Source organism: Rhinopithecus roxellana, chromosome 8 (assembly GCF_007565055.1).
Source record: "Rhinopithecus roxellana isolate Shanxi Qingling chromosome 8, ASM756505v1, whole genome shotgun sequence".
Lineage (NCBI taxonomy): Eukaryota > Metazoa > Chordata > Mammalia > Primates > Cercopithecidae > Rhinopithecus > Rhinopithecus roxellana.
The window spans coordinates 7197855-7218669 of NC_044556.1; the positions used below are offsets into that span (position 1 = coordinate 7197855).

Consider the following 20815-nt stretch of genomic DNA (forward strand, 5'->3'; position numbering starts at 1 on the left):
TGGAGGGTGTGGACACCGTTCGACTCCCTTCGCTGCCCGCGCGCGTCCCCGCGGCCACGCGCTTTCGGTGTCCCCCGCGGTCAGCGGGCCAGCGGCCTCGTAGCGGCCGCAAAGCGCGGTGGCCGTCGCGCGGCGCCATCCGTTGTCGCAAAGCGGCGCGAGAGACGCCCGGCTGGGCGTTGGCCCCGCCCCGCGCTGTGACGTCGGCGGCGCGCGCCCCCGGCGCCCCGGCGGCGGCTGCGCAGTGGGGCGCGTATGGCCGCCGCCCCCCGCTGGCCGACGCTGGCGGCGTAAGGCGCGCGGGCCCCGGAGCGGGCGCGGCGGAGCGCGGCGAGCCGGGCGCTTCCCGTCCCGAACATGCGGAGGCCGGCCCAGGCGGCGCAGGAGCCGGAGCGGGGGCCCGAGCGGGCACCGGAGCCGGAGCGCGAGCGGGCGCTGGGTCCGGAGCGGGGGTCCGCGCTGCGCTGCTGAGGCCGGGCCGGCCGCCCAGACGCTGCCCGAGGGCCCGGCCACGGCGGAGCCAAGGTAACGACGCGCGCGCCCGCCTCGGCCCCCACACCCCCTGCACCCTGGCCGTCGGCGCCCCCAGTGACCCCTGGCGCCCCCGCCCCCACACTCAGGATTCACTGCCCCCCCTGCGTCCTGCCGACCCCGCACTCCGGACCCCAGCGCCTCCCACGCTGACCCCCCACACTCAGGGCCCCACCACCGCAACACCTCGCTGACCCTTCACTCGGGACCCCAGCGCCCCCCACCCCACTGAACAGGCGCTCAGGATCTCCAGACACAGCCCCACGCTGACCTCCATACTCAGGAGTCTGCCGCCCCAGTGACCCTCACACTCCAGACCCTGCCCCCGCCGCTCCAGTGACTCCCCACTGTGCACCCCGGTGACTGCCGTGCTCCAACTCCCCTGCCCTCCGCTGAGCTTTTAGTCCCTACTCCACCTCCCACTTTCTTTCCCCACCCAGTGCTCAAGCCCACCGCCCACTCTCCTGTGTCCCTTATGCCTCCCCGCGTTCTGGTCCGCAGGCCCCTGCCCACCTGGCCCCATCGCCTCCTCCTGTCTTGGCCTGGCCCCTCCCCACGCAGCTGTGTCCCAGTCCTCACTTTGTGGTCCTAAAGCTCTTGAGGGGGGAGAGCAGGGGAATGGTGGGGATAGGAAGGTGGTCTGATCCGCAGGGACCTGTTGCAGCACTGCCTGGGAACTCCCGGCTGGGCTCGCTGCCCCCTCCCCCTTCCGCTGTGGCCACCGGCTTTGTTTTCCGGAAACGCACGGATCAGGGAGGGAGGGTGAGATGTCTGAACAGGGCCTGCGGTGGCCTCACCGATCCCCATCCCCTCCTGGCTTCTCTCTCCCAACTTTCTTAGGGGAAGACTTTCCCGTTGGGGGGCGTGGGGGCTGAGAGGACATTCGGGAACTGTTGCGTCTGGAGCCAGAATGGCTTTGGGACATCTGGTTCTTATTCCTGTGGCCTCCGGATGGCATTGTTTGTAGGAAGCGGGCCGGAGGGTTGTCTGTGTAGGTGGAGTCCAGCATCTTCTCTCCGTTGTGCTCCACCGTGCGGCCTAGCGCTCCGGGCCGCTCACACGGCCATGTGGTGGGGCTCTGCCTCCCCAGCCCAGGACATGCTGGAGCCTCCTTGGTGTTTCCTGGTTCCCGGAGGCCCTGGTAGTTCGTGGTGTGGGAGCTGAGCAGGAAGGTACACAGGCTCCCATCTGGAGGGAAAGCCCAGGCGTCCCGCCGCGCGATGGAGCTCGGATAGGGAGGGGACTGGGGGGGTGGGTGGCAGCTGGGGATGGAAGCACCCCGGCTACTCTGTCCTGCCCAGCCCAGCCCAGCCTGGGGTGCCTCTGTGCAGAGGACAGACTGTGTGCCAGGGCCCCGAGGTTTGAAAGGGGGAAGTTCGCGGTTGTCACCGGTACTTTGTTTTGTTTTCCCCAGTGTCTCCACCAAAACGAAACGCTCTGGGCCGGGCTGACTGATGAGTTTCCCAGGCACGCAGTCCCCGGGAGTGTGTGCAGGCACGCGCACGCCTGCCTTGACGTCTCTAGGGCCCAGAGTGTTTTGCTCAGTCCCCCAAGGTGAGCTCTGAGAGCCGCTCCTGCACAGATGGGAGGGAACTGGAGACCTGCATGCAGGGGAGCGGGGTCTGGACAGGGTTCCACTGGAAGGGCCAGGTCTGGGGGTGAGAGGCCAGCCGTCTGTTCTGCAGGACTGTGCAGCGGGCAAATGGGGTGAAATGTCAGAGGAGCTGTCTCTGTTCCCTTTACCCCGGTGGGAGGCAAAACCCCAACTGGCCTGTAGTGTCTGCATTTACTATGCCTGCAGTGCGGTCGGACCTCCTTGTGTGTAAAGGGGCTTCCTGTCTGGTTTGATCCTGACTAGTTCCTCTGAAGAGGATGAGGGACCAGCGCCTCTTTGCCTGGACTCTGGGCAGGTCCAGGAGCCAGGCCGTTTGCAGGACGGCCTGCGATGGTGCAGCACTTGGTGCAGATGGATTTTGTGGAATTGCTGATTCGGGTTTCTTCTTGTTTTCTTCTCTTCCTTTTTAATGATACAGTAATTACTCTGGGCTACAAGGGAAGTAGGTGAGGGTTTTTTTAATTGAAAGTTCCTGTTGCTCATCCCAAGCTTAGGGGAAGCCAGTACACCAGCCATTAATTTGGGGATTGGGGTAGTCCTGTTGCTGTGCCAGGCACGGTGGGGGGGCACTGTGTCTGTGGGGACTGGTGGGGGGGTCAGTGCACGCCCGAGAGGCAGATGTGTCTGCAGAGCCACTGGGACGGACCGAAGCTGAGCTTAGGGACAGTCGGGATTGCCCCGGGGTATCTGGAGTGATGTTGCCTCCTTTCTGCATTGCCATCGAGCTGCCCCAGGCCCCCGGGGGCTCATGGTCCTTCAAGGCCTTGACTGAGGCCTGGCGGAGGGTAGGTGGTGGGTGGAGGCAGCGCTCTGGGTGCTGTTGAGGCCCAGGGCCGGTCACAGCCTGGCAGGGGCTGCGGGCCTCAGGTGGCAGTGGGCAGGCCGGCGTGTGGGGCTGGCTGACTTTCTCTGAACCTGGAGAGGACACAGGGTCCATGTGAAGGAGGCCCTGGCCCGAGTCCTGGTTAGTGTCGCGGTGGTGGCGGGCAGCTGTGGGCTTTGTCCTCAGGTCAGCCTCAAGTCCCGTGTCCAGCTAGGGCTTGGTGGCTGCGCGCGTGCTGGATCGAGCTCTGGTGTCAGGCGCAGTGGCTGTGCGCATGCTGGATCGAGCTCTGGTGTCAGGCATGCCGCGTCCGCTTCCCCCACCCCACAGATCTGCGGATGCTCCGCTGGCAGCCACGCGAGAGAACCTGTTGGTTGGCGGCCTCTGGGCAAGGCTGTCTGAGTGAGGCCTGCAGTCTGGAGGCTCCCAGGTTGGGAGGCTCCGCGTCTGCCTCTTCCTCGTTCTGGAGTTCTCGTGGGGCCGGTGCTGTGGGGCTTCCCGGGAAGTGGGTGGAGCGCCCATTTTACAGATGAGGAAGTCGAGGCCTACTTGGCCTCCTTGGGTAGAGGAGGAAGTGGTGGTTACTGACTCCCACACCTGTGCTCCTCTGGTTACCCGCTGTGCCAGTGGGAGCAGTGACAGCGAGGGGTGGTGGCCCTGCGGGCAGAGGATGGGCCTCACCACCTTCCCCATCCTCTCTACCGGCTCTGGGTCCAGGGTACTGTGCTGCCCCTGTGGCTGGCACGTGGATGCAGCCGTCTCCTGGATGGGTCTGTCCAGGAACTGGACTGGCCTGGCGGGGTGGGGGGTGCCCCTTTGTGCCACCTCAGCGAGGGCTCAAAGTGAGGGGCTAGGACCACCAGAATGAGGCTCGGGGTCCCAGACCAGGGCGGGCCCATCGCTATTTATTCATTTATTTATTTAAAGATGGAGTCTCGCTCTGTTGCCCAGGCTGGAGTGCAGTGGCACGATCTCAGCTCACTGCAACCTCTGCCTCCTGGGTTCGAGCGATTCTCCTGCCTCAGCCTCCTGAGTATCTGAGATGACGTGCACCACCACACCCGGCTAATTTTTTTGTATTGTTTTAGTAGAGGCGGGGTTTCACCATGTTGGTCAGGCTGGTCTCAAACTCCTGACCGTGTGAGCCACCGCGCCTGGCCTATTTATTTATTTTTTTGAGGTGGAGTCTCATTCTGTAGCCCGGGCTGGAGTGCAGTGGCGCGATCTTGGCTCACTGCCACTTCTGCCTTCTGTGTTCAAGTGATTGTCCCACATCAGCCTCCTGAGTAGCTGGGAAGCGCCACCTCGCCTGACTAGTTTTTGTATTTTTAGTAAAGACTGGGTTTCACCATGTTGGCCAAGCTGGTCTTGAACTCCTGACCTCAGGTGATCCGCCCGCCTCAGCCTCCCACATAGCTGGGATGACAGGCGTGAGCCCCGCGCCCGGCCCTGTCGCTATGTAAAAGGCAGAGGAAACCTGAGAGGTTTTTTGTTGTCTCCAGCCATGTTTCGTGGACGCGTGATTGCCCTTTGGATCCTTGAAGAAAGTTGTGCTTCAAGGTAATCTCTCAATTATCTGGAAACTTTCACCCTCTGGAGTGAGGCGCCCCAAGTCCTGGTCTGGATTCGTGGACAGAGTCCACGCCTGTGAGGCCTCATGGCCGGTCCTGCCCCCTTGGCCATGGTGCTGTGGGCTGTGTTGCCGGTAGGACCCGCCCTCCTTAGGGACTTTGTTTCCCCGGTGACTCCAGGATGTTCATGTCATCTGCGATGACCTCTGCCCCTTCCCGTCTGACCTCCGTCCCCAAGAAAAATGGCAAGTGTGCAAGGGCTTGTCCCGTCTGCGGCGGCCGTGCCCCCTCAGGCTTCTGCTCCAGTGGTCCTGGGGCCGGGCAGCTGGCGCCGATGCCCAAGCTCTGCCTGTGGGCAGTTCCCAGGACGGGACCAGCATGAGGACAGAGACTGGCCCGTGTCTGCCTCTGACTTGCTGGGTGGGCCTTTGAGTTCCTCTGAGGGTGGGTGCGCTGAGGGGGATCCAGCCAGAGCCCTGGAGCCTGCAGGTGGGCTGGGCCGGGGCTTGTGGCCGCAGGAGTGGTGTGCGTGTGCACTGGCAGCGTCCGCACGTGTGTCCATGCCGTGCCATCACGCTGGTCAGGCCTGTACGCTGGGGAGAGGGGTGCTGTGTGGGGTTCGCTGCCTGAGTCCTGGGTGTACCATGGTTGTCCTGTTGGAAGTGGTCAGGGACCTCCGCTGCCCCTCGAACCTCGCCCGGGGACCTGGGCTGTGGGTGTGGTAACGTGATCGGGCCCCCATGAGTCAGCTCGTCCTCCTTGTGCCTGGGCACTGGCCTCTTCTTCCTGTGGGTGCACAGCCCCGGTTCCTCTGAAAGCTTCATGGGCCGGGACCCCAGAAGAGCTGGTTAAACCCTGGCCCTGTGAACAGGAGGTGTGGCTTCAGGGGATGGCCCGGCCCCAGGCTCAGACTTGATCCTTCGCCGAGGGAGCCATTCTGGGAGGCCGCTGCCCCTGGCCCCATCCTGCCCCCTCTCATCCCCGGGGTGCTGGCCAGAGCCGGGCTCGCCGCGTTTCTTAAAATTAACCATCCTGGCCGGACGCGGTGGCTCACGCCTGTAATCCCAGCGCTTTGGGAGGCCAAGGCGAGCAGATCACGAGGTCAGGAGATCGAGACCAGCCTGGCCAACAATATGAAACCCCGTCTCTACTAAAAATACAAAAAATTAGCCAGGCGTAGTGGCGGATGCCTGTAGTCCCAGCTACTTGGGAGGCTGAGGCAGGAGAATGGCGTGAACCCAGGAGGCAGAGCTTGCAGTGAGCTGAGATCGCGCCACTGCACTCCAGCCTGGGTGACAGAGCGAGACTCCCTCTCAAAAAAAAAAAAAAAAAATTAACGATCCCATCACACTGACCCAGCTCACTGTTCTCTTACCAGCCTCATTTGGGTATGGTCCTCAGAGCATGAGCCACTTTTTTTGGTCAAAACATAATCCACATTCGGTAGAATTCAGCGATGTGTGCACATAAGTGATTTTTATACAGCTGACCCTTGAGCAGGGTGGGGTTTAGGGCTTCAGCCCCTCATGCAGTATAATACCCTCGTATAGCTTTCGAGTCCTCCAGACTCCGCTGCCCACAGCCTGCTGGTGACCGGAGGCCTTGGGAGGACACGTGGTCCATGCTCACACCCCTCGTGTATTGTGTTAGGTGCTGCGTTCTCATAGTGAGGGAAGCTGGACACCAGAACATGTTGAGAAAAGCGTAAAGAAGATAAACCCTGTTTGCTCTCCACGCAGTGGAAGTGACGCTCATGCAAGCCTCTGTCCTCGTCCTGTTCACGTTGAGGGCTGAGGAGGGGAGGGTGGGTCTCGCTGTCTTGGGTGGCAGAGTGGAAGGGAGCCAGGAGAGGCCGGCACCCTCAGGGCAGCCTTTATTGGAAAAAATCCGTGTCCGAGTGGACCTGTCAGTTCAGACCCGCCGTGGTCAAGGCTCCTGTGTGTGTGCAGCCACCACCTCTTATTCCAGAGCGTTCTTATCACCTGCAAAGGGAGTCCCAGTCCCTTCAGCAGCCAGCCTTCCACACTGTCCTTTCCAGAACCTCCCCACCTTCCCAGATTGAGACACTGTCCTCGTGAAACGTTCACTCCCCTGCCCTCTCCAGCCCCTGGCACCCCCGTCCTACTTTCTGTCTCTGTGACTCTGAGAGTTCTAGGGACCTCCTGGGGTGGAATCACAGAGGCCGAGGCCTTGTGTGTTTGGCGTCTCTCACTGAGCATGATGTCCTCGGTGCATCCGCGCTGTGGCCCGCATCCGAGCCTCACTCCTGTTTGTGGCTGAGTCGTGTTCCGGTGTGTGGGTGGCCACGCGCTTATTTCCGTGATGGATGTTTGCATGGCATCTGCGTGTGGCGGCTGCGAGCATCTGTGTCTGGTTCCCGCATGGCCTCATGATTGTTCTCGGGCGGACGTCTAGCGGTGGAACCGCTGGTCACACGGCCACTCCGGGTTGGACCATCTGAGGAGCCGCTGACCACCATCTACAGCACCTGCACTGTTTGTGTCCCCTGCCGGGTTTTGGGGACTGGATCTCTGCACAGCGACGACCACTCCCCTCCTTCCAGGGACCTGGTTTCTCCCGTCCTCGGGCCCGATGTTTCTCTGGCCTGCAGGACATCAGAGACTCTGCTGTCCTGATCCCCACGCCGTCTAGAAAGCCAGGGGTCCTGCATGTGCCTGGTGTCCCCACTACCTTGTCAGGCACAGGTCTTGCACCCTGTGACGAGCACGGGCAGTGGGACAGACGGATGTGCTGCCCATGACCTTCGCCACAGCAAGTTCAGAGGCCGGGGGCATCCAGTGTCCATAGAGTGACCGACAGGCCCCAGCCCCGCAGGATCATCCAGGTGGCCCTGGCCTTTCAAGACCACAAAAAATCAATGTTTATTTATTTATTTATTTTATTTTATTTTATTTTATTTTATTTTTTTGAGATGGAATCTCACTCTGTCGCTCAGGCTGGAGTGCAGTGGCGTGATCTCGGCTCACTGCAAGCTCCGCCACCCGGGTTCACACCATTCTCCTCCTGCCTCAGCCTCCCGAGTAGCTGGGACCACAGGCGCCGCCACCACTCTTGGCTGATTTTTTGTACTTTTAGTAGAGAAGGGGTTTCGCCATGTTAGCCAGGATGGTCTCGATCTCCTGACCTCGTGATCCGCCCACCTCGGCCTCCCAAAGTGTTGGGATTACAGGTGTGAGCCACCGCGCCCGGCCAAGTGTTTATTTTTAAGTAGCAAAAGAGAGCTCAGCAATGTCGGAGAGCTTGAACGTTACAGTGACATCTGAAGAAGGCGTTCTTTCCCAAATCGCAGACTCTAGGAGATGAGCACTGTCCGCTTTTCAGGGAAAATTGTCCAAGACCCCCCCGAAGACAGGAGGGGGTGCGCTTAGAAACAGCCAAAGCCTCCTTCCATGTCGGAACAGACGGGTCTTCCCGGGCTGGCCTGGCCTAAATCCGCTGCCGCCCACCGAACACAAAGGCGCCTTCTCGTGCCCCAGAGGCCACCAGCGCCCGTCCCCACTGCCTCCCTCCAGCCGGCGTCAGGCGGGGCCTGGCCTCTGAAAGGGAGGTGTCACCTGCTCTGGAGCATCTCGGAGGGAGGGGCTGTGGGAGTTTTGCTGGAGACCCTCCAGGTGGGGCCGTGGGGGCATTGTGGCGGAGTGTGTGGGAAAGTTTTAGGTGAGCTGGGCGTGTGTTTGCCTTGGTGCCCCCCTAGGTCCCTGGGTGAGCCACGTGCCCAGTTTTCACGGGAGACCGTGGGGGTCAGAGAGCTGGCCAGGCGGGTGGTCTGTGTCTATCTCCTGCTGTTGAAATGAGGGGAGGCAAGAGGAGACACCGTGGGCCTGGGGAGGCAACATTTTCTGCCATTTGGCCGATTTATAAAAATCAAAGATGGGGGCCTTCTGGGACCATGTGATGTCTTCCTTTTCAGACCCTGCCAGATCCTGAGGCTGGCTGCTTGTGTCCCTTTGGTCCTCCAGGGCTCCCTGAGAGGGCAGCGCCAGCTGTGTTGTGTATGATGGGACGGGGGTCCCAGTTGGGGGGTGCAGCCTCCCAATGGGCCAGGACGGGGATGCTTGGGTGTCCCCAGGATTCTCAGGCTGGGCGAGAGGAAGCAGAGTCCACCTCCCCACCCTCCTCTTCTCTGCTGTTTCTGACTCAACATCGTGAAACATGACATTAAGCTGAGACGTGGTGAGACTGGGGCCACCCTCACTTCCACATAAGGCCGCGTTTCTGTTTACTGGAGGCTAGGACTTGGCATGTCGTTTTGGGGGATAGCCCAACCCCTCAGTGTGAAAGGGGTTGTGGTGGCCACTGCAGGACAGCAAGGACACCCTGGCTCCTCAGTGGGTGGTGGGTGCAGGGCTGGACGAGGGCCCAGGGGGCAGACGCTAGTACACCGATAGTGTGTGTGTCATCCTCGGCCTCTGGGCATTGAGACTGCCCGGGTGACGGAGGACGGGATGCTTCTGTGTGTTCAACCTTTTTTTTTGTCTGTTTCTTGAGACAGAGTCTTGCTGTTGCCAAGGCAGAGTGCAGTGGTGCCATCTTGGCTTACTGCAGCCTCCAGGAGGTTCAAGTGATTCTCCTGCCTCAGCCTCCCGAGTAGCTGGGATTACAGGCGACCACCACCACGCCCAGCTAATTTTTGTGTTTTTAGTAGAGACAGGGTTTCACCATGTTGGCCAGGATGGTCTCAAACTCCTGACCTCAAGTGATCCGCCCACCTCGGCCTCCCAAAGTGTACATATCCTTTTAATAACAGTATATTTGACGATGATTTAAAAAACCCAATCCCTGAAGGCCCTTAATAAAAGCTGAGGTGAATACAGGCCTGACTCTGAGGGGCACGTGCCTAGCAGGCATTGCCCGGTGCGCAGGGCCAGGAGCCGAGTCGTGAGGGACTGGATGGAGGCCAGGGGATGGCAAAGACCTGGGCAGCTCCCCGGGACTAAGCTCTCCCCTGGGGCTCCCCGGGGAATGAGGCCGAACCCCGCCATGCCCTCCACTCTGCAGCCCTCGTGGGGAGCATCACAGAGGCAGGAGCCGGCGACCGAGGTGACTGCCTTCGGGTGGAGGGAAACCAGGGCGGGACATCACCCAGCGGCTCCCACGCTGTGAGGGGAAAAGGCACTCCAGTCTGGGCGACAGAGTGAGGCTCCATCTGGAAGAAAAAAAAAAAGAAAAGGAAATGTAGAAACGCAGTAGAAACGCAGCCCACCCAGGTTTTCCACGGCTGTTCGTGGTTACGTTTCTGGAAGGACCAGTGTCCTCCCAGACCTAGCAGGATTCCGATGGGAGCCACCCAGGGTCCCACCCAGCCCCGGGACCTGCCGTGGGAGCTTTCTTTCCTGGTGGGGTGCCTGACCCTGCCTGAGTGTTCCCCCCGCTGTCTGTGGCACCACCTGGGGCCAGGGGACCCCTGCCCCGGGGACCCCTGCCCCCCTAGCAAGACCGGGTCAGCTCTGCCCCCGGGCCAGGGTGCAGGAACCAGAATTGAGCTGCTGAGGCGGAGTAGGGTTGCTGTGCCGGCCTGTGCGCCGTGGGGGACGGTGCACCGTGCGGCGGGCCTGTGCGCGGAGGGGGCCTGTGGACCGTGGGGGCCTGTGCGCCCTGCGGGACTGTGCGCCGTGCGAGCCTGTGCGCCGTGGGGGACTGTGCGCCGTGGGGGACTGTGCGCCGTGCGAGCCTGTGCGCCGTGGGGGACTGTGCGCCGTGGGGGCCTGTGTGTCGGTGCTCTCATTTCCCCCGGAGTCTCGAAGTCTTTGTGATGGATTTGATGCAAATGTGTACACTGCTTTTGTTGATGGCGTCTGAGGCCCTGGAGTCCATGGCAGCCGCGCCTCCCTTTGCATAATCTGAATTTTGGGGAAATTGCCCGTGTGGAGAAGTTGCAGGGACAGTGCCCTCCGCCAAGGCTGCCAGTGGGATGTGCAGCTCTGGGTGAGGGCCAGCTTTTCCCTGGAGTCAGCTCCGCCCGTGGCCCTCAGCTGTGGTCTGTGCCATCACCAGGGCAAGGCTGACCTCCTGTGGGATGGGGTCCCTGCGCAGCCTCGCTGCCTCCCCCGCCACCCCCCAACAGGGTCCAGTCCCAGCTGCCATTGCGCAGCCTTGCCCCCTCCCCCAGTCAGGGTCTGTCCGGGCCGCCGTGCTGTGGTTGCTCATGGCCCTCCTGTGCTCTTTACCTGGGTCCTTGCCTTTGCTGACGGTGGCATGTGACTGCTCAGCCACGTTCTCGGAGGCCGGCTCTCCTCATGGGCATCTGTGGTGCAATCGGTGCGGTGAGGTGGGGTTCTGCCGTGGACAGGGCCTTCTCGTGGTGATGACAGTTGCCCTTGGTCTGGTCTCCACAGCGCTGTGAGGACCGGCCCCGCCCGGCCCCGGCATTCACTCCTCAGCCTCCTCCCGTGGGGTGGGCAGCTTCCCTTCTCTCCCTGATTTGTGGGGTGTTTCTCTTTTGCACCCAATGCGTTAAACCCATTACCGGCCTAGGTCAGCCTGAGGTTGGTTTGTCCCGGCCGCGGCAGCTCCTGTGCTCTTCTGTTTTGGAGGGCGCCCTTCCATCTGCCCTGTGTCACCGGGCTGGGCCTGGCCCCGCTCTGCTCTGACCCTGGGACTGGAAGTATGTGCTGCCCTGGTGTTTGGGGGCTCGTGGGTCCTGGGGCGCTGCAACTCCGCATTCTCTTTCCTTGGGGTGCAGGTGAATTGGGGTGGCGGGGGACTGAGCCCACGGTGGCCAGCCCCTGCGGCCCCAGGTCAGAGGGCAGGGCCAGCCTGGACAGCGCTGCCCAGAAGGGGCCACGGCCGGGTCCACATGAGTCTAGGTGTCTCTGAGGGCACTGGGACGGGGGTGGCCTGCACCTGCCCAGCCCAGCGAGGTCCCTGGCCTCCCCTCAGCTTTTCCCTGGGCTCTGGGCTCAGGGCTGTGTAGTGATGTCAGTCCAGGGACTGTGACATCACTGAGTGGAGACAGTCAGAGAAGGGGGCTGCCAGGGCCCTCCCGAGGGAACTGGCCCTGGGCCCAGACCAGATGGAGGACCCCGAGAAGAACAGGGCAGGTAGAGGCCTGAGGCCAGGGCTGGGGAAGGGGGTGGGAGCTGACAGGGAGGGTCGGCTCTGGCCCAGAGCCGGCCATGAGAGCAGCCCCTGTGGGGATGGCTGCAGTCCCGTTTGGTGCCCGGGAGCCATCCTTGGTGTGTGACCCTGAGCCGGCGCTCTCCCCTTGGGATGGAATTGTGGCCGCGTGGGTTGGGTGGAGGCTGAGTGAGGATCAGCGTCCCCTTCTCCCTCCCCGAGATTGTTGTTCTTCGCTGTGGCCCTCAGGCGTGGCAGGACAGACCCCCAACCCCCAGGCCTGCATGGGCACGGTGGGTGCCCGGCCTTCACATCCCTGCTTCCCTCCAGGCCCCGGCCTTGTCTGGCTTCCCTCGGGCACCCCTTGGGGTTCGGAGCACCCCAGGAGAGGCCAGGCTCTTCTTCTTGATGACGAACGGGTGCTGCGCCCCGACTGAGTGGTGACTGCCTCCAGGGAGTGGTCTGCGCCCTCAGAAGCGGCTGAGTCTTGGGGTGGTGGCTCTTGTTTGTAGGGGCAGGGGGAGCTAGGTACCCGCCCTGTACCCATGGACCGTGGCCCAGGGTGGCAGCCCTGCCTGTCCTCTGACTGCACTCCTGCTGCTGTGAAGGCCTCAGGCACAGGCAGTGACCGTCGGGGCCACTCCTGAGGTGGGGGACACGGGCTGGGGGCCACTGTGGGCAGCAGGTGTGCAGGCAGCGCTCCCGTTTTGCATTGGGCTGCCCTCCACCTGCTGCAGGTCACTGCCCCCCACTGAGGCTGAGGCAAGGCTCCGCGGGGTGGGCGTGTGCCCGGGCGAGGCTCTGCTGGGCGGGGCGGTGCCCAGGGCAGAGGCTTCTCCATCCATGTCAGGCTCAGGGCATGTGTGGCTGGGCTGTCCCTCTGCTGTCCGCCCGTGACCCCCTCACAGGGGCTGTCGTGAGGTGCTTGGAGGCGTGATCCAGCCCTGTGTGCAGGGAGTGTGAAGTGTGAAGTGGACACCCGTGCCACTCCTGTCACCGGAGGAGGCTGCTGCCCGCCCCGGACTCCATCTGCAAAGTCGGGTGTGCATCTGTATGGCTTCCTGGCCCTAGTGCTCAGCTCTGCAGGGCACAGTGGGGTTTGCTCTAGGCTGGGCACAGGGAAGCCGGTGCTTGTCCAGGGACTCAGAGAGAAAGTAGCAGCCCCAGCCTGCCTGGGCTGCAACACCCAAGACCACTGTATCAGAACAGACACCAGTGGGGCAGCCTGCTTGGTGGCCGGGTGGAGCGGGGTCGGCACACAGCCTGGGCCGGCCTTCACCCCAGCTCCCAACAGTGTTGCGTCCCTGAGTGCAAGGCCTGCCCCTTTCTCATCCTCCTGATTCCAGGTCATGGGGCAGGGGTGCCGGGAGCCCCTATGGGAGCCAGGACCTGAGAGGTGACAGTCACCACCGAGACGAGGGGCCGGGGGTCACATAGGGAGGCTCCCAGGGGATGCCAGGAGCAGTGGGGCCTTAGACCCAGCAGGGCCGTGCCCATGTTGGAGGCTCTGGGGGATGGGGCTTGTCATCTGCAGCTGGGATGGGGATTGGTGAAAAGCCGGAACACACAGAGCTGAGTCAAGATCAGACAGCGTGGTGGCAGCGCCTGTGGTCCCAGCTACTCGGGAGGCTGAGGCCGGGGAATCGCTTGAACTCGGGAGGCGGAGGTTGCAGTGAGCTGAGAGTGTGCCACTGCACTCCAGCCTGGGCGATGGAGCTAGATTCTGTCTCAAAAACAGAAAACCATGGGTCCTAACCCTCTAGGCCGCTCTATACTCAGACCCGGCAGCTGTGGCTGCGGCACAGGCGCTCACCCTGCGGCCTCAGCTGTTTCAGTGGTTGGTGTTGACCCTCCACGGAGGGGCTGAGTGGGGCGTGTTCAGTCCCATCTGGGTGGCCTGAGTGTTGGGGATAGGAGACTTTTTGTTTTTGTTTTTTTGATTTTGAGACAGAGTCTCACTCTGTCACCCAGGCTGGAGTGCATTGGTGCGATCTCGGCTCACTGCAAGCTCCGCCTCCTGGGTTCACGCCATTCTCCTGCCTCACCCTCCCGAGTAGCTGGGACTACAGGTGCCCGCCACCATGCCCGGCTAATTTTTTTGTATTTTTAGTAGAGACGGGGTTTCACCATGTTAGCCAGGATGGTCTCGATCTCCTGATCTCGTGATCTGCCCACCTCGGCCTCCCAAAGTGCTGGGATTACAGGTGTGAGCCACCGCGCCCGGCCATCACTCATGGTTTCTTAGCAGAAGAAACTGACCATGCTAGCGGCTCACCTGGAAGAGAGAAGGAGGGAGAAGGTGGGGGATTCTGCAGAGGGAAGGCTGGTGGTGGCGCCCGCCTTCGACGGCCGTGTCCTGATGCTGTGTGGCTTAAACGGTGCCACCCGGAGATTGGTGGGTGGGATTGGGCCTCTGGGTGCCCCCAGCTGTGGGAGCGGGTGAGGCAGGGATGGCTAGAAAGAAAAGCAATCTGGACGCAGGTCACACCTCCCTCCCCACCTCCCAGCCCCACAGGCTTGAGGCCACTGTGTCAGGAGGGATAGCCTAGATGGAGAGCAGGCGAGTGGTCCCACGCCCAGGAGGGGGCCTTGCCCAGCCTGGAGGCTGCAAGGTTGAGAAGCAGTGTGTGCCCGGGAGGTCACGTGGGCACCACAGACGGAAGTGGAGCCGGGGGAGAGATGTCCTGGGATGCACCAGGCACTCGTGCAAACCAAGTGGTGAGCAGAGAGCAGCCTGAAAGAGAAGGGGGGCTGCCCCGAGCGGCTTGGGTGGCCGGGCATGTGGGAGACCTTGGGTTTGCTGTTAGGAGGGACAATGAACGCAGACGCCTCCGTCTCCACTTTGTGTCCATCCTCACTGAGGGAGCCGAGCAGATGCCTTTGCCCCTGCAGGTCCCCCATGTCCCCTCACCCGGGGCACGCTCCACAAGCCAGGCCCCTTTCACAGCTCACCACACAGGCAGAGACTGGAGGGTGCTCAGGACCCTGAGTGACTGCAGATGTGGGCACAGAGGGCCTCTGAGGGTGTCTGGTTGCATCTCAGCAGCTACCGGATCTCGCATGGAGACACCCCGGGGTGGGTGCCCAGTGGGTGCTGTGTGTGGCGCTTCCACTGGTGAGGGCCCCCTGGGGCTCTGGGGCACACAGCAGAGCCAGCCTTTTGTCACCACGTGCTGCCCCTGTGTGCAGGGAGAGGTTGGAGGCACGCGCCCGTCTTGTCTGGAAGCCAGGTGTTGGGACGCGTCCTGACAACGGCCCTGCCCACTTCCTGACGGGGCACCTGAGGGTCGTCGGTGGCTGAGGAAGGGGCTCCTCCCGAGCAGGTCCGGAGGCCGCGGAAGCACAGCGCAGCCTCATGGGGGCAACGTCCCCAGGCACCTGCCTGCCCTGCCTGGAATTGAGGGGCGATTGGGACTCCCACTGCCTCTGCCAAAGCCTGTGCCCCTGATGTCTGTCCAGAACACGGCTTCCTCCTTGGCGGTTCCCAGAGGCCGCTGGGCCTCACTTGGTCCTTTGTGGGCACCGAGTGTGTATGTTGGGGGAACAAGGAGCCTGGCCGGGCCGTCCTGCAGGGCTCAGCAGTGGGGACCGTGGGGTTGGTGCTCCAGGGCGGGAGAGCTGCCCGGCTCCTGCCAGGTGTCGAGAGGGCCTCAGCTCTCCCAGGCACTGTCTCCCCTCCCAGGGCCGCAGCAGCTGGTGTTGAGTGTGGGTATGAGCTTTGGCTCCGGGTCCTGAGTGTGCCCCGCTACGTGGCTTCCTGGTCTGCATCTCTGTCCTCTCCCAGGGAGAGGTGATTTTTGTGTTAATAACTGAGGTGTGACTCTCGGGCTGTACCCGCTAGCTGTGTAACTCACACAGCTCAGTGCCTTTAGCTCTTCACGAGGCCGTGGCTCCATCCGTGCCGTCTAATAGAGGATACTTTCATCCTCACGGCGAGAAGGGATGGATTTGTTTTCCTCGTGAAGTCGGTGGCATTTGCTTTTCAGGTTCTGCTTGGTGGCCTCCAGCCTCTTGTCCTCAGCGAGGGTTTTGGCGGCTCCCTCTCCGAGGTCTGAGTGTCCCCACTCGCTTGTCTGGAAAGCGGCCGGAGCTCTGGGGCTCGCAGTGAGGGTGGGCGTGATGTCTTTTCCTGACGCGGCGTTGGGGTGTCTCAGCTGCCTGGACACCTGCCTGTGCAGGGTAGCACAGACCCTGTAGGCAGCGGCTCGGCCCCCAGCACCAGCCCCGCCTCTGATGCTCGGCCCCCAGCACCCGCCCCCCTTTTAATGCCATACTGGGTCCTCTAGCACCGGCCCTACTTTTAATGCCACCCTGGGTCCCCACACCCCTGGCTACACATTACGGCTCCCACGACCCTTGTTTGGGTCCACGGTTCTCCAGCAGGACTCTCAGAACTGGGGAGTGAGACTTTGTTCCCTGCTGTTGTAAAGGGCATAACCTGGGAGAAGCCAGGCGGACAGAAGTCCCCACCCATGTCCAGGGCCCCATGTAGGGGTCTGGAGCTCCCCTGTCCTCCCTAAGTGCCAGTCCTGACCCTTCCACAGCCGAGTGTCTGCGTCAGCACAGGGGCTTGTAGGAAGAAAAGGCGTCCTGCTGCTTAGGAGATAGGTACATCCGGGACCTGGGGCCTTCTGTCCCTCAGCCCACGGGAAGACCCCCTGGACGGCGCCTGCCCCTTCTTCACTCCCCACCCCGCTTCTGCATGCACTCCCCCGAGATGGCCCCATGTCCTGCTGCTTTCTGGCAGGGGAGACCTGAGGCCTGTGTCTCCAGGACGCTGCCTCTCGGGCAGTCTCTAGCCCTAGTCGAGAAAGGCAGGCAGTGTGGCGCGAGCAGGCCGGCCTCGGGTGGGGGTGCCTCCTGGGCAGTGTCCCCTCGGGATGTTTGCTGTGCCGGATCTCACAGCCGGCTCTGACGGGGTCTGCGCGTGTGTGTCTGTGTGCTGGCATGTGGTTTTGCTTTCTTGCAGGATGGAAAATCTAACAGTAGGCGGGGGATGGTGGCTAACAACTGTGATCCCAGCACTTTGGGAGGCTGAGGCGGGCGGATCACTTGAGGTCGGGAGTTCGAGACCAGCCTGGCCAACGTGGCAAAACCTTGTCTCTACCGAAAATACAAAAAATTAGCCAGGCGTGGTGGTACATGCCTGTAATCACAGCTTACCGGGGAGGCTGAGGCAGGAGAATCACTTGAAACCGGGAGGCGGAGGCTGCAGTGAGCCGAGATCGCACCACTGCACTCCAGCCTGGGTGACAGAGCAAGACTCTGTCTCAAAACAGAACAAAACAAAATGCAGGCACAGACATTTCAGTGCCCTCTTCCTGTGGACGCCCCCTTCCTGTGGACGCCCCCTTCCTGTGGACGCCCCCTTCCTGTGGGTGCCGCGAGGGTTTCCAGAAGAAGGAGAGTGTACCCGTGCTGTCGACTCATCCAGGTGTGGGCAGGTGTGCGGCGGGGCACGGGCAAGGGGGAGGCGCTGGGCTCCAGTTTCTCTCCTGTGGCTGCATCACTCCTCGATGGTGGTCCTCTGCACAAGTCCCCCTGTCCACCCCGTTGGCAGCCGCAGTGGAAGGACAGATGGGTGGACGGGCTGTGACCGGGACAGCCCAATGTGACCCCAGCCCCGGCTGTCACGGTTGCAGCAATCTCGCTGCCGGGGCTGCTCCCTGTGGCTCTCGTGGCTGTGGAGGGGCGTGGATGGGGCGGTCCCTGCGGTCAGAACCTGGCCGTGTCGGGTTGAGGACTTGAGCCCGGCTCAGCCATCAGAGCCGCTGCTCGTTCCCCCACACAGAGGCGTTGGATGGGGCTGCCTTGGGTGTCCCTCTTGACTGGGGTGCACGCGTCACCCCGATTCTCCAGCCCATGCTGAGGAGCCTCGCGGGCAGCGCCCAGCAGTCTATACTCCAGGCCATTGCTGTCCATTTCCCCAGCAGGCCCTGCTGGTGGGGGATCCCAGGACAGTGGAGCCTGGGAGGGCCCCAGCGTTGGCCGTGAGGTGTGGAGGTGCTCTCTGGAACTAGGGGTGCCCCGAAGCAGGATGGCACCCAGTCCCTGTGCTGGAAGAGATGAGCTGCGGTGGGGGGCGGGGGCTGCGTCTCACGGATCCCTCTCCCAGGGCACTCGAGGAGATTCCTCCCCCAAAACGCCCAGGAAGGAAGTTAAATTTTAATGTGGGTCTGGTTTAGAGAAACTAGGTTAGCCATGCGTGGGTGTTTCTGGATGTTTGGGCAGTAAAGAGAGTTGGTAACTCAAGAAATCTGCTGACCACTAAGCAGGGGTGAGGGGTACTGACTGCCGTCCCTTCTTCAGCTGCGGTCACTCGGTCACATCAGTGTCTCCGGCCACTTCCCTCGTGTCCAGCATCAACACAGCGCTGCAGCTGTGACTCAGTCCAGTGGAGAAAACTCACATCCAAAACTAAACCAAGAGTCAGCCAAAAAATGCAAATTAAAAGCACACCCCAGCCAGGCGCAGTGGCTCACGCCTGGAATCCCAGCACTTTGGGAGGCTGAGGTGGGTGGATCACGAGGTGAGGAGTTCAAGACCATCCTGGCCAAGATGGTGAAACCCTGTGTTTACTAAAATACAAAAATTAGCCCGACATGGTGGCGGGCGCCTGTAATCCCAGCTACTCAGGCAGCTGAGGCAGAGAACTGCACGAACCTGGGAGGCGGAGGTTGCAGTGAGCCAAGATCGTGCCACTGTGCTCCAGCCTGGAGCCGAGATCGTGCCACTGCGCTCCAGCCTGGGCAAAAGAGTGAGACTCCGTCTAAAAAAGAAAAAGGCACATCCCCAGCATGGCTGTGCACAGGAGTGGGGTCACCACAGCTCACGCCTATAATCCCAGCACTTTGGGAGGCCGAGGAGGGAAGGTTGAGCCCAGGAGTTTGAGACCAGCCTGGGCAACATGGCAAGATCCCATCTCTTTTTTTTTTTTTTTTTTGAGACGGAGTCTCGCTCTGTCACCCAGGCTGGAGTGCAGTGGCCAGATCTCAGCTCACTGCAAGCTCCGCCTCCCGGGTTCACGCCATTCTCCTGCCTCAGCCTCCCGAGTAGCTGGGACTACAGGCGCCGCCACCTCGCCCGGCTAGTTTTTTGTATTTTTAGTAGAGACGGGGTTTCACCGTGTTAGCCAGGATGGTCTCGATCTCCTGACCTTGTGATCCGCCCGTCTCGGCCTCCCAAAGTGCTGGGATTACAGGCTTGAGCCACCGTGCCCGGCCAAGATCCCATCTCTTAAAAAAAAAAAAAAAACAAAAAATGCCAGACATGGGGGTCCATGCCTGTGGTCCCAGCTACTCGGGAGGCTGAGGCAAGATTGCTTGAGTCTGGGAGACAAGTCACAGTGAGCTGAGATCGTACCACTGTGCTCCAGCCTGGGTGCCAGAGCCATACCCTGTCTGAAACCAAAATCCAATGCGCACAGAAGAGTTGGGGTGCGTGTGTAGGAGTCAGACCCTCGGGAGCGGCAGGTCGAGTGTAACTCGGTGCAGCCACCGTGGAGATGGCCTGGCGGCTCCTCAAAGACACACACGGAGCTCCCATCCGATCCAGCAACCCACGGCCACACAGAAGCCCGTGCGCAAATACAGCAGCGGACTCCAGCAGCCGGACGGTGGCCACAGCCCAGGTGGCCATCAGCAGAGGAGGAGACGTAGTGCGGCCCTCCATGCACTGGAACACAACCCAGCTACGAAAGGAAGAAGCTCTGACTCGGGCCACAGCGTGGATGCACCTCGAGGACGCCAGGCTCAACGAGAGACGCCAGACACAGAAGGACACGCCATACGTCGTCCCATTTCTATGAAATGTCCAGGGCAGGCCCATCCACAGAGACAGGGAGTAGCATGGTGCTTTATTATGAATTTTTCATGAAAATAAAATACATAATCCTCTCTTGTGAGTTTATTATAGCCCATTGATTTTTTATTTTTTATTTTTTTTTTTGAAATGGATTCTCGCTCTGTCGCCCAAGCTCTATCTCCCGGGTTCACGGTGTTCTCCTGCCTCAACCTCCCAAGTAACTGGGACTACAGGTGCCTACCACCATGCCCGGCTAATTTTTTTGTATTTTTAGTAGAGACAGAGTTTTACTGTGTTAGCCAGGATAGTCTCGATCTCCTGACCTTGTGATCCTCCCAAAGTGCTGGGATGACAGGCGTGAGCCACCGCGCCCGGCCTGTTTTCTTTGTTTGAGGCAGTGTCTCACTCTGTCACCCAGACTGGAGTGCAGTGGTGCGATCTTGGCTCACTACAACCTCTGCCTCCCAGGTTCAAGCAATTCTCCTGTCCCAGCCTCTTGAGTAGCTGGAATTAACAGGCATGTGCCACCACGCCCAGCTAATTTTTGTATTTTTAGTACAGATGGGGTTTCACCATGTTGGCCAAGCTGGTCTCAAACTCCTGACCTCAAGTGATCCCCACACCTTAGCCTCCCAAAATGCTGGGATTGCAAGTGTGAGCCCGTGCCCAGCCTCTACAAATTTTTTTTTTTTTTTTTTTTTTTTTGAGACGGAGTCTCACGCTGTCGCCCAGGCTGGAGTGCAGTGGCGTGATCTCGGCTCACTGCAAGCTCCGCCTCCCGGGTTCATGCCATTCTCCTGCCTCAGCCTCCCGAGTAGCTGGGACTACAGGCTCCCGCCACCATGCCCGGCTAATGTTTTTTTTTTTTTGTATTTTAGTATAGACGGGGTTTCCCCATGTTAGCCAGGATGGTCTCGATCTCCTGACCTCGTGATCCGCCCGTCTCAGCCTCCCAAAGTGCTGGGGTTACAGGCGTGAGCCACCGCGCCCGGCCTTTTTTTTTTTTTTTTTTTTTTTTGAGACAGAATCATTTTGCTCTGTTGCCCAGGTTGGAGTGCAGTGGCACGATCTTGGCTCACTAAAACCTCCACCTCCCTGGTTCATGCCATTCTTCTGCCTCAGCTTCCCAAGTAGCTGGGATTACAGGTGCCTGCCACCACACCCAGCTAATTTCTGTATTTTTAGTAGAGTTGGGGTTTCACCAGGTTGGTCAGGCTGGTCTTGAACTCCTGGATCAGGTGATCCCAAAATGCTGGGCCTTGGCCTCCCAAACTGCTGGGATTATAGGCATGAGCCACCGCGCCTAGCCTACAAAAAAATGTTTAAAAATTAGCTGGGCGTGGTGGTGTGTGCCTGTAGTTCCAGCTACTCTGGAGGCTGAGGTGGGAGGATGGC

General features: G+C 61.0%; 2 protein-coding genes across 5 annotated transcripts in view; one reads left to right on the forward strand and one right to left on the reverse strand.

Moving 5' to 3' along the window:
* Window positions 1-256: 256 nt before the first annotated feature.
* The window catches only part of CSNK1G2 (casein kinase 1 gamma 2), a 36888-nt gene continuing 16329 nt past the window's right edge, over window positions 257-20815 (forward strand). For 3 of the 4 annotated variants that reach the window (XR_004058605.1, XM_030934892.1, XM_030934894.1), the window contains exon 1: window positions 257-525. The gene's annotated coding sequence lies outside the window, so the exon portion shown is untranslated. Of the gene's footprint in view, window positions 526-1946; window positions 2086-20815 lie in introns of those variants that run through there. The other variant, XM_030934893.1, reaches the window with a different exon arrangement.
* Window positions 9178-11664, reverse strand: LOC115899198 (uncharacterized protein CSNK1G2-AS1-like). The gene is given in 3 exon segments (XM_030936621.1): window positions 9178-9823; window positions 10286-10401; window positions 10729-11664. Coding segments are annotated over 3 exon segments (567 nt in total). The 5' UTR covers window positions 10931-11664; the 3' UTR covers window positions 9178-9574.